The following is a 13,566-nucleotide window of genomic DNA, read 5'->3' on the forward strand; positions in this document are numbered from 1 at the left end:
GATTCATGGGGTCACAAAGAGTCGGACATGACTGAGCGACTGAAATGAACTGAGGACTAAACGACTAAGGCCTGATATGGAATCAATAAATGAAAGCAATTTTTATTGTCCTTAGATAATATTTTAAACTTGATTTTTTAAAAAGCAAAAACAAAACGTCACATTAAATCCCTAATGTGATTTAGCCCACTCAATCTCATTCCAAAAAAAGGTTTGGTGCTTAGCTTGAGCTCCACCTGGTGGTTTTACGGAATTATCTGAAAGACATCAGTCAAAGAGATGACAAAAAGCTAGGCTAAATCATTTAAGGGATTAGAGGACTTTGCTATACCTCCTAATTTACAACTTTCAGGAAAAGCAATAAAGAAGTGATCATATGCTGTACTTATTTCAGAATGCTACAGTTCCCACCGATATTAGGTAGCAAAAATCCTGCTGACCACACAGTTCAGGAACTCAGTGACAAACTCTGCCAGTTTTTGATAGCCAACTTGTCAGAGGACACAGGACTCTTGAGAACATATTTCTCAAATACATCTTTATATTATTTTGATCCTGTTAACCTTTATGTTAAATCCTGACTATACAAACTTCATGAGTAGACAAACATTAAGTGAATAGCCTAACATCACTGGAAGGTCCTGGATGAAAAAAAAGCTACTGTCTACCGTTGGGAGTCCAACTGGAGATTATCAGTCTCAAAAAACACGAACAAATACTTAGCACTGGCCTCTAACCTCCAACTTAAAGAGAATCTGCCAAAAACATACCTGACAATGCTGCCGAATTTTAAATAAACACCAAGTGTGTGACGCCCCTGATGTAGACAATTCCTGTGATGGGTGAGAAGAGCAAACAACTTAGCTGGTATATTTATGCTGATATTGTCATGGCTTAAATAGACAACGTTAGCGACTGTTTATTTCATGAATTAACATTATGTATTTCCTGTTCCTCACAAACTCTGTTGTTCAAAATTACACCAAAAGGCAAAAAAAGGCCAGGAACTTTTTTGAACTTTTCAACTCACATCTTCTATTAGCTTAAGTATTTAAAAATAATCCACTTTTTGGTGAACTAACCACTAAGTAGATTGAGAAGTTTATTATATAAAATAATCCTAAGAATTTACTAGTGTTAAATTTCAGCTTCACATCTCCTAAAAGATTTGGGTTGTGTCCTTTTTATTTCTGTATTGTGTCCCAGCCTAGCAACATGCCCAGTATAACATTTGTGTCCTTATGATTAAGTGATTATTCTAATAGGTCTCACTTTTAACTTGGTTTTCCTAAGAATCTAACAGCCTCTTCTGAGTTCACCCATGAGGGCGAACACCTTGCCTTGTTCCCTGGGTCCCTAACACCTGGAAGTCTGCTAGATTTCTACACGACCACATAGGCAGACCTCATTTTATTGCACTTTGCATATAATTTTTTTTTTTAACAAACTGAAGGTTTGTGGCAACCCTCTGTCAAATAAGCCTATCAGTGCCATTTTCCCAACAGCATTATTTTTTTAAGTTATATATCTTTTTTTTTAACATAAAAGGCTGCTGCAAAATAGACTAATATAAACATAATTTTATATGCACTAGGAAACCAAACAACTCATGTGGTTCTCTTTATTGTGGTGGTTTGGAATAATGTACAATATCTCCAAGATATGCTGTCCTAAGCTAATATTTTCTTTGAATCTTCAAGAATGTAGCACTTCCCAAACTGATGTGACCATGTAATGTATTTTTTTCACAACACATCCAGAAAATCTGAGAACTATACTCTGAGAATAATATGAAAACTAAAGAACATTAAACTAGTTCCCAGGATGTTTAAATCTTCTGAAAAGATGGAACACACGAATTTGTACATCTTAATATTCCACCTAAAAATTTAAGATTTTTTAAAAACTGAAGTGAAGAATCTGGTCTTCTCTACTACTAGGAAACCTTAAGGATATATGAAAGAACAGATCTTTAGGCTCTAGATGTATCTTTTACTCTGAATTATACAAAATCAAAACTCCAAATAAGTACTGATTATATGATCCACTGACATATTTTTCAAGTGATACAATTTACTTTAAATCTGAGTTATCTTAAATTTGTCAGCATGATGTCATATTTTACTTTTTCTAAGACCGAACGATTACAACTGCATTAACACTTGAGAGAATTCTGATGTCTGATAATCCCTGCACACAGGACAACATTCAATTGAAATATCAAGTGTACTTTTACTCATCAAATATTTTATTCAAGTTACCAAATTTGAGGAGTTATGTTGGGCTTGAAGAAAAACGCCAAGTTGAAAAATGGAAATAAACGTTTCATTTGGTGGAAGCTGAAATCCATGTATACATTCTAATCAAAGACCTGTCCCATGTTGCATTTTTCAAGTTTTTAGAGTCTACCAGGTCAAACCCTTTGCTGCCTTCATGGCTTTTACTTTGCTTTTTCCCTTCTTTTTCTCTCGCTTTGCTTTCAGCCTTTTCCTTTGCCTCTGGTTCATCCATATGGGGTACTGCCCATGCTGGTCTAGAAGAGTCTTTTTGTTTCTCTTAATATCAGTCTCCATTTTCATGTCATCTGAATAAAAAATGGAAAAACTATTAATACTCACAAATGAACAAACAGCCCCATGATAAAGCACATTAATGTAATGAGGACACTGAATTTAAAAGTGGCATGCAACTATAAAAGCAAAAAAAACACACATCCTTTATTTGTGCAATGCTCATTGACTAATACTCAAAGAACTCCTTACAGCACATTCAGGAGAATCACACACATGCCATGTGTCCCCACAACCATGAAAGACATAAAAACTATCTGTGAGGAACTAGAAACATCATCTATTTAATCACTGAGAAACTTTCTTAAGAAGGCTGATATGCAATCCAATCAAAAAATAGGCAAAGACTGAAAGAGACATTTTTCCAAAGAAATACACATGACCAATAAGCACATGAAAAGATGTTCACATCACTAATTATTAGAGAAATGCAGACCAAAACTATAGTGAGCTACCACCTCACACTGGTCAGAATGGCCATCATTAAAAAGTCTACAAATACCAATGCTAGAGGGAGTGTGGAGAAAAGGGAGCTCTCCTACACTGGTGGTAGGAATGTAGGTTGGTGCAGCCACTGTGGAAAACAGTATGGAGGTTCCTCAGAAAACTAAAAATAAGAATTACCATATAATCCAGCAATCCACTCCTGGGCATATGTCCAGGCAAAACTATAATTCAAAAAGTTATGTATATATTATATACCATATAATCCACTCCTGGGCATATGTCCAGACAAAACTATAATTCAAAAAGATACAAGCACCTCTATGTTTGCAGCAGCACTATTTACAGTAGCCAAGACATGGAAAGAACCTAACTGTCCATCAACAGATGAATGGATAAAGAAGATGTGGTACATATACACAATTGAAAACTACTCAGCCATAAAAAAAGAATGAAATAATGCCATTTGCAACAATATGGATACAACCAGAGATTATCATACTAAGTGAAGTAAGTCAGATGGAGAAAGACATATATGATATCACTCATAAGTGAACTCTAAAATATGACAAAAATGAATCTATCTATAAAACAGAAACAGAATCAGGGCTATTAAGAATCAACTGGTGGTTGCCAAGGGGCAGGGCAGTGAGAGAGGGCTAGATTGGGAATTTGGGATTAGCAGATACAAACACATATATATAGAATGGATAACCAACAAGGTCCTACTGTAAAGCATAGAGAATTATATTCAACATCCTGTGATAAACCACAAAGGAAAAGAATATGAATAAGAATGTATATATATATAACCCTTTTGCTATATAGCAGTAATTAACATAACATGGCAATTAAACTATACTTCAACTATACTTCAATAAAAAATAAATTTAAAAAAAAGAACACTGTTACGATTGTTCTTTTACGATAGTAAAAGTTAAATAGGAAACATTTAGGAGATACGGATTTGAATTACTGCCTTAGGGCTAAGTATATGGTTCTGAAAACATGTGAGTTAAAAGAACACTTCTCAGATTAGTTGCTTTCTTGAGCTAACTAAAATAGCTGTGTCAATAAGAAGTACACTCAACCTTCTAACAGAGAGGCCTTAAGAAGAACATAAACTATTAGGAATGACTGGTCACTTTCAATGAAGTGTACCTAGAAGAGGTACAGTAGCAAGCAGCAAGCTTCTGATGACAGAGCAGACCTGATACCCTGGGGCTGCCATACTTCTTTACCCAGGTCACACTCAAGGTATCCAGCTCTTCCTACAGGAAGCTCAGCACAGCAATGCTGTGGTCCATCTATCATCAACCTTATCTGTTGTGGAGGACATGTCCAGAATGTCCTCCTCTGGGAACTCACCAGGGTATACAGGTTTTGTGTGAACTCTGCTACCTGACATTAGTTCATTTGTCTGGTTTACTGTCTGTCTCTTCCAATGTGATGTGAATCTCATTAGGATGGAGACCATTTCTGTTTATTCATCATTGTTGTCTCAGGACCTAGAACAGTGCCTGATATACACTAGCCATTCAATAACTGGTCAGTGAATGTTTATTCTGGATGCTGTTCTAGGTTCTGTTCTAGTGGTCCAAATAAGCTTTGCCCTCATGGACTTCTCAATGGTCTGTTGAGGAGAGAATAACAAAGCAAACTTCAGCCTGTGGTTAGAGCCTTTTCAAAGAGAAGTATTGGAATGAGATTAAGTAGGACCAGGCAGGCTGTAGTAAACACATGGAAAGATAATGAGGTGATTTAAGCATGGGAATGACATAATTGATTTATATCCTGAAGAGATCATACTGGGTGATGTCACAAAAACAAATCAGAAATGAGCAAAAGCTGAGACAGAAGTAAAATGGCTACTACTGTGTTTCAGGCAAGAGATAACTGTCATTAAAGTAAAAGCGTGAAAGCAGAAGAAAAATGGATAGATTCCTAATGTATTTTGGGGACAGTCAAGATGTGCTGATGGTTTACAGGTGGGTGATAAAGCAAAGAGAGACCAGGGATAATGACTACATATAGAGACATTATATACATATATCAAACATAATACACATATAATACATATACATTATATATATTATGTATAATACATATACATATTATATAATGACACATTATATACAGCCTCCGACTTCAGACTATATTCAAACACAGAGCACCCAGAATCTGTCAAAATCAAATACCGGGAAACAGATCTTTACGGTAGTAAGGACAGAGGACTCTCAGAATGGAACCTAGATCATGCAAAGGGTAAAATGAGGAGACCTCCTTCTGTCCTGCCTAGTTCTTGATGCGTGTGTACCCTTCCAACAAGTGTGTGTCTAGGTTTGTCTATTCCCATAGTACTGTCTATTTCTGAGACACGCAGGCTATTGTAATGGCTTCCCTAGTGGCTCAGACAATAAAGCATCTGCCCACAATGTGGGCAGACCTGGCTTTGATACCTGGGTTAGATCCCTGGGTTGGGAAGGTCCCCTGGAGAAGGAAATGGCAACCCACTCCAGTACCCTTGCCTGGAAAATCCAATGGACAGGAGAGCCTGGTAGGCTACAGTCCAAGGGGTCGCAAAGAGTCAGACCTGACTAAGTGACTTCACTTCACCTAGGCTACTGTATAAGCACTAAAGGCTCTGAATAATCCAAAACATGCTTACTCACATGAACTGGCTTTAAAATAGCTGAACATAGAATCTCCAGTAGCACCTACAAAGAATTATGTGGCATGGCAGGTTTGTAGAGGAGCCAAGTGTGAGAAAGAATGGAAGATAGTTGAAAAGGAAAAGGTCACAAAGGGAAGTTTGATATAATTAAAAAAAATTTTTTTTAAACATAATCTCACCTGTTTCATCCTTCACCACACACTGCGTTTTCTCTTGACAATGTTTGGGTTCTACCACAGTTGCTATCTCTTGAACGTCTTTCATTAAAACATCACCATCTATTTTAAGAATATTTTTAAGTCTGCTGAGCTCCTTTGGGGCGTTCTTTTTTCTCTTTTCAGCACGCATCTTCCTTTTCCACTTACTCCGTAAACTTTTAGCCATATTTTACCTGGAAAGTTCACAAAATTACATTTTCAAAAGCAACTATTTACTATTAAAAAAAAAGGCAATTCTTTGGAAAACCATGTCAAAAGGTATCTCTGCACCACATGAACAATTGGAAAGTAAACTCTTCACTCTGTTCATGGATTATGATGGCATAATGTGCAAATTATGTGAGGATCAATAAGGCATATACAGCCACTAAATAACAATTAAGAACACCAAATCCGACAGCCACTAAATAACACAAATAGCAAACCAAACTCCCTGTGGCCACTGGCACACTGTACTGTATGTAAGCCAATTCTGAAAGCTCCTAGTTTCCACACGAGATGTAGAAATTTAACCATACATGATGTAGAAATTTAATTTCCTCCAAAACACGAAGAGCACCGTTGCCTTACATTCATGTAACAACTTATAAAATATTTTATAAATCTTTTAACTGCATCTTGATTTCCCCCAAACCTACAGGTGATCTTACCCACCCCAATTTTCCTCATTATCCCCCTTTTAAGTCAATCTAGGTATTTCAAGGGATTCCCTTGTAGCTCAGCTGATAGAGTCTGCCTGCAATGAAGGACACGGGTTTGATCCCTGGCTCAGGAAGATCCCCTGGAGAAGGAAATGGCAACCCACTCCAGTATTCTTGCCTGGAGAATCCCAAGCACAGAGGAGCCTGGCAGTCTACAGTCCATGGGGTCGCAAGAATAGGACATGACTTAGTGACTAAACCAGCAGGTATTTCAAACTTGTATATTTCTATTCTTGATTTTTCTCCACCCCTTAGTCCCAGCCTGTCCCCCATAGTCAACGTGAGCTTTTAAAAACTTGAAGGGCATATACAGTCTTTCTTGAAATTAACGATTTTCTGCCTCACATATTCAAGATCTACAAGGTTATTTGTGACCTGGCTCCTGCCTCCTTCAACTTCTATCTCCTATGCTCCACCCCTCCACAATTACATCTGAAAACAGCCCAATCAATGACAACCAAGGGACAGTGTGGGAATGTGATGAGAGCTGGGAAGTGATTGCAGGGATTATTAAGAATTTAGAGGGAAACTTGCAGGTATGACTTATAACATCATCTTAATTGTGCTGACAGATTTACGTTTGTATGTGTATATAGATTTCAAAATATTCTATACACTTTAAATATGTGCAGTTTGTTGTGGTAATTACACATCAATAAAGCAGTTAAATGACATTTGGGGGAAAAAAAAAGAGAAAAATGTCCAAATGACGTTGAGTTCAGTATCTTTACATTTACCCTTCTTTTGCCTAAGAACTAATCCTTCATTACCTCGGAAAGAGTTTTTCTGACCCCTGTAAGCTCGCCTCCTTTTATTCTCTACATCATTCTTTTCTTTCCTTCTAAATTGTTTATTTTCTGTCATTCCCGGTGGTCTGTGGGCTCCACGAAGGCAGTGGATAAATAGATCTGGTTCACTGCTGGATCCCCCAATGCCTAGCGCTGTGCACATAGTAAAGCTTAAGCAAACACTCGTTGAACAGATGACTGGCGGAGTTATCATTTCTGGACGCCAGCACTCACAAACTAACTGTCTTCCTGTGTACAACTCAAGCAGGAAGAAAAAGGTTACGGAACACAACTCTGAGGGCCGAGGTTAACCTGAGCTGAGTTGAAGGAGGAATCCACTTCCCACAGAGCAATGGGAAGCCCGACCAGAGCCGCCAAGACGACGCGAGACCCTAGGAGAGGCCTGCCTTTCTGGACAGGGCTCAAGCTTGCCCAGAGCGGGAGAAGGTTTGAGAGGAGACGCTCCACTGGCGGCGGAATCAAGTACCACGGCCCATGCCTCACTGAAGCCATGCGGTAAAGAACCCACCTGCGAAAACCCAGGAATTCATATAACGCACGATGCTCACGCCGCCGGAATTCTCTGCCCTTCCGCCTTCCGGCCAACCCGCTCCTCTGGCCCGCCCCTCCCGGGCGGCGCGCTGCTTGCCGGGAGCCAAAATGTCCCGGATGTCTTAGGTGGAGTCCTCTGGAATTCTAAGCTGACGCGCTTCCTGATTTTTGGGTAAGTTGCGTACCTGGAGCTGGGCTCCTCCCAGATAGATTCTGAAGTTGGTTTTGGAGAGTGCGACGGAGTGCCCGAGTCAAGGGTTCTTGACACAAGCTAGCCTGCGTCCTGAGCGTGAGCGGGATAGCCCTGAGACTAACCTACGGACGGATAACCGCCAGACGACTTTGCCCGTCAGGTAGGGAGCTCAGAGCCGACCTTTAGGTTTCCTGTCACGCCTCCCCGTTCGCAGGACCTTCACCACTGTCACCTGTTCTTCTAGATGCCAAATTAAGATCATCTTTATTTGCTGCCCTTAAACTTCCCCATGCCAGCTGATGGCTTCATCGTTGTACACGTCAAAACTTGTCAAACTATATCCTTTAAATACGAGCAATTCATTGTATGTCAATTATACTTCAAAGCTGTTACCAAAAAAAAACCCCTTTTCACCCCAAATACAAGTTCAAAGGGTAAAATGATCAAACAAATTCAGTTCAACTCACGTGTACCTGACTGATCACTTACTGTATACCAGACACTGTGCTTAGCCTAGGACACTTGGCATAGGTGGTGGTCACATTGATCACAAACACCACCACTTCTTTTTGATTGCGTTACATGTGTTTCTGATAGTATTGGCTTTGGAACCGTACAGGTCTGTGGTATTTATGCTTCTAACACTTCTTGTGAGTGACATGAATATCTCAGAGCCTGGACTTCCTTATCTATAGAATGAAACTAATACAACCTAATAATCCAAGGTAGGGGATATAAGAGTTCAGCAAATGGCCACTCTTATCATTTTTACATAATAAATTCAAACATGCACAGGACTATTTGCAAGCAGTATTTTCTAGAGATTTAAAACATATACCTAAAACCAGTAAATAAATTCTATAATCATAGCCTAGTAAACTCCTGTCAGGTTACTTGTAAGAGTTCTAAGAATTTATGGGTACCTTTCTTTCTTTAAATTTCCACCCCTGAAGAAACTGCATCATATGGAAGTTACTAAACTCCATATGAATACAGCAGGGTTTTTTTTTTATGGAACAGAAGCTGGAAAAAGCTCATAACATATGGTATTTAAAAAAAAAAAACCTTGAAAAACTTGCTTTCTTTAGAGATTAAATTCCTTTACAACAACTGAATTTCTATTATAAAGTTAACTATATATTAGATCTTAGCCACCTCTCCCAAAAATAATGTTCACATTGCATTTTAAATTAGAGCTCACTTTCTGACAGTCCAAATTGACAGCACTTTGCTTAAAATACCAGGCCAAAACTTTTGAATAGATACTTGGCACAAAAAAAGATTTGTAAAAAAGCCTATCTGTTATGAAAATGTCATGGTGTTAAATATATGCCATAATTCTGCACAACTGGTTCTTTAAAAGATTGAATCCTAGATTGCATTGGGTTTCCCTGGTGGCTTGGCTGGTAAAGAATCTGCCTGCAATGTGAGAGACCTGGGTTTGATCCCTGGGTTGGGAAGATCCCCTGGAAAAGGGAACGGCTACCAGCTTCAGTGGATTATCCACGGGGTCACAAAGAGATGGACATGACTGAACAACATTCACTTACACTAGACTGCATTATTGAGGGAAAAAATTTTTTTAACATGTTCCTCACCAGTTCATATAAGAGCAGTTCCAACAGAAGAGTTAAATGGCCTTGGTATATTTAAAAATCCTAAATTCATTCCCTCATTCATACATTTCAGTATGAATTCTGTGACAGGCACTGTGTTCGCTATACAAAGATGCTGCTGCTGCTGCTGCTGCTAAGTCTCTTCAGTCATGTCCAACTCTGTGAGACCCCATAGATGGCAGCCCACTACGCTCCTCTGTCCCTGGGATTTTCCAGGCAAGAGTACTGGAGTGGGGTGCCACTGCCTTCTCTGATACAAAGATGATGGGAACCAAACTACTGTCTTTAGGAAACTTTAACCCCTGATGTGATAATGCTTAAGGATCAAACTGGACATTGCTTCAGCTCCATTACAGAACCAGAAGACGCCTATGGGATGGAAGGCACTTGAATACCTGGCAAGCAGAACGGTTTCCCATCTCAAAGCCATGCTACACCAGCAAACGGTGCCTCTACAGTCAGACCTCACCCATGGAACTCTTGCTCTGTCATTTAGGAAGGACTAGGAAGACTAATCGGAGAAGGCAATGGCACCCCACTGCAGTACTCTTGCCTGGAAAATCCCATGGGTGGAGGAGCCTGGTGGGCTGCAGTCCATGGGGTCACTAAGAGTCAGACACGACTGAGTGACTTCACTTTCACTTTTCACTTTCCTGCACTGGAGAAGGAAATGGCAACCCACTCCAGTATTCTTGCCTGGAGAATCCCAGGGACGGTGGAGCCTGGGGGGCTGCCGTCTCTGGGGTCGCAGAGTCGGACATGACTGAAGCGACTTAGCAGCAGGAAGACTAATGGGATTCAGATGGTAACTCCTTGTTGCCCAGGCACTAGTTGACAGGGATTTCAAGACAAAGATTTACAAAGAGAACAAGCAGGAAGAACCTAACTTCCCAGCTGCTCCAAAAAGACCGACAACCGACTGCTTATACCACTAATCCCCAGAAGTGGATCAAGTGGATAAAAGCCAGGTGTGCGATCTGCAGAAAAGAAATGAATGTGGGCAGAAGGGCCTATTGCACTTTTTCTCCCCAAATTATATTCAATAAAAACAGTTCTCAGATACAGCTCTTTCCTATTTTCCTCCTACTTCCCCGCTGTACTTTGTATATTCAGGTGTCTGTCACTTTGTCAAAGTCCTGCTGATTCACCTTTCTTATTCTTTGTGCAGTCTGCATATTTTCACCTTTACTTACAGTAATAAACTGAGGTTGCATATACCCTTTTATCCAACAATTCTACTGCTAGGTATATTCCCTACCTAGGCAAACTCTCATATCTGTGCACATTGGGGGAAATACAGGGATGTACATGGCAGTACTGATTGTGATAGTAAAAAAGGAGCCATATATAATTCATTGATGCAATAATATATTAATGATAGAGTGCCTGATGAACTATGGATGGAGGTATGTGACACCGTACAGGAGACAGGAATAAAGACCATCCCCAAGAAAAAGAAATGCAAAAAAGCAAAATGGCCGTCTGAGGAGGCCTTACAAGTAGCTGTGAAAAGAAGGGAAGTGAAAAGCAAAGGAGAAAAGGAAAGATATACCCATTTGAATGCAGAGTGCCAAAGAAGAGCAAGGAGAGATAAGAAAGCCTTCCTCAGTGATCAATGCAAAGAAATAGAGGAAAACAACAGAATAGGAAAGACTAGAGATCTCTTCAAGAAAACTAGAGATACTAAGGGAACATTTCATGCAAAGATGGGCTCGATAAAGGACAGAAATGGTAGGGACCTAACAGAAGCAGAAGATATTAAGAGGTGGCAAGAATACACAGAACTGTACAAAAAAGATCTTCACGACCAAGATAATCACGATGGTGTGATCACTCACCTAGAGCCAGACATCCTGGAATGTGAAGTCAAGTGGGTTTTAGGAAGCATCACTACGAACAAAGCTAGTGGAGGTGATGGAATTCCAGTTGAACTGTTTCAAATCCTCAAAGATGATGCTGTGAAAGTGCTGCACTCAATATGCCAGCACATTTGGAAAACTCAGCAGTGGCCACAGGACTGGAAAAGGTCAGTTTTCATTCCAATCTCAAAGAAAGGCAATGCCAAAGAATGCTCAAACTACCACACCACTGCACTCATCTCACACGCTAGTAAAGTAATGCTTAAAATTCTCCAAGCCAGGCTTCAGCAATACATGAACCATGACCTTCCAGATGTTCAAGCTAGTTTTAGAAAAGGCAGAGGAACCAGAGATCAGATTGCCAACATCCACTGGATCATGGAAAAAGTGAAGAGAGTTCCAGAAAAACAACTATTTCTGCTTTATTGACTATGCCAAAGCCTTTGACTGTATGGTTCACAATAAACTGTGGAAAATTCTGAAAGAGATGGGAATACCAGACCACTTGACCTGCCTCTTGAGAAACTGCTATGCAGGTCAGGAAACAACAGTTAGAACTGGACATGGAATGACAGACTGGTTCCAAATGGGAAAAGGAGTATGTCAAGGCTGTATATTGTCACCCTGCTTATTTAACTTATATGCAGAGTACATCATGAGAAACGCGGGGCTGGAAGAAGCACAAGCTGGAATCAAGATTGCCGGGAGAAATATCAATCACCTCAGATATGCAGATGACACCACCCTGAATGCAGAAAGTGAAGAACTAGAGAGCTTCTTGATGAAAGTGAAAGAGGAGAGTGAAAAAGTTGGCTTAAAACTCATCACTCAGAAAACTAAGATCATGGCATCTGGTCCCATCACTTCATGACAAATAGATAGGGAACAGTGGAAACAATGGCTGACTTTATTTTTCTGGGCTCCAAAATCATTGCAGATGGTGATTGCAGCCATGATTAAAAGATACTTACTCCTTGGAAGGAAAGTTATGACCAACCTAGATAGCATATTCAAAAGCAGAGAATTTACTTTGCCAACAAATGTCTGTCTAGTCAAGGCTATGGTTTTTCCAGTGTTCACGTATGGATGTGAGAGTTCGACTATAAAGCAAGCTGAGCACTGAAGAATTGATGCTTTTGAACTGTGGTGTTGGAGAAGACTCTTGAGAGTCCCTTGGACTGTAAGGAGATCCAACCAGTCCATCCTAAAGGAGATCAGTCCTGGGTGTTCATTGGAAGGACTGATGTTGAAGCTGAAACTCCAATACTTTGGCCACCTGATGAGAAGAGCTGACCCATTTGAAAGACCCTGATGCTGGGAAAGATTGAGGGCAGGAGGAGATAGGGACGACAGAAGATGAGATGGTTGGATGGCATCACCGACTTGATGGACATGGGTTTGGGTAGACTCCGAGAGTTGGAGGCCTGGCATGCTGCGGTTCATGGGGTCACAAAGAGTTGGACACAACTGAGCGACTGAACTGAACTGATGGTTGTTTTTACAAAATATAACTAGACCAGTTGTTAAAACTGTTATTCCTGAACCAAACAATGATTTGCTGGGTAAAAAGAAAAAAGATGACCTTGTTACAGAGTGAAGAAAATGGTATTATTACAGAGTGAAGTAAGTCAGAAAAACAAGTATTATATTTTCATACATACATATGCAATCTATATGGTACTGGTACTGCTGAACCTATCAGCAGGGCAGGAATAAAGACGCACACATAGAGAATGGACTTGTGGAAACAATGGGGAAAGAGAGGGTGGGATGAATTGAGAGTAGTGCTGACATACACACTCCCATGTGTAAAAGAGATAGCTAGTAGGAAGGTGCTGTGTAACACGGGAAGCTCAGCTCAGTGCTCTGTGATGACCTACAGGGGTGGGAGGGAGGCTCAAGAGGGAGGGGATATATATATATATATAGTTATAGAAACCAACACAACATT

At 40.0% G+C, this 13,566-nt stretch overlaps 1 protein-coding gene across 1 annotated transcript; it reads right to left on the reverse strand.

Annotated features, from left to right (window-relative positions):
* Positions 1–2,220: 2,220 nt before the first annotated feature.
* LLPH (LLP homolog, long-term synaptic facilitation factor) lies at positions 2,221–8,051 on the reverse strand. The gene is made up of 3 exons (XM_040233390.1): positions 7,925–8,051; positions 5,868–6,079; positions 2,221–2,584 (listed from the first exon to the last, which is right to left on the reverse strand). The coding sequence occupies exons 2-3, from the start codon at positions 6,070–6,072 to the stop codon at positions 2,406–2,408; spliced, it is 384 nt and encodes a 127-aa protein (XP_040089324.1). The 5' UTR covers positions 6,073–6,079; positions 7,925–8,051; the 3' UTR covers positions 2,221–2,405.
* Positions 8,052–13,566: the final 5,515 nt, after the last annotated feature.

The sequence above is a fragment of the Oryx dammah genome, unplaced genomic scaffold, assembly GCF_014754425.2.
Source record: "Oryx dammah isolate SB20612 unplaced genomic scaffold, SCBI_Odam_1.1 HiC_scaffold_29, whole genome shotgun sequence".
Lineage (NCBI taxonomy): Eukaryota > Metazoa > Chordata > Mammalia > Artiodactyla > Bovidae > Oryx > Oryx dammah.

Bases quoted from the DNA above. Each gene is read 5' to 3' on its own strand.
- LLPH (XM_040233390.1), bottom strand. From the start codon at position 6,072: ATGGCTAAAAGTTTACGGAGTAAGTGGAAAAGGAAGATGCGTGCTGAA. The intron at 2,585-5,867 runs GTGAGATTATGT...TTTTTTATTCAG, and splicing joins TGTGGTGAAGGATGAAACAG to ATGACATGAAAATGGAGACT.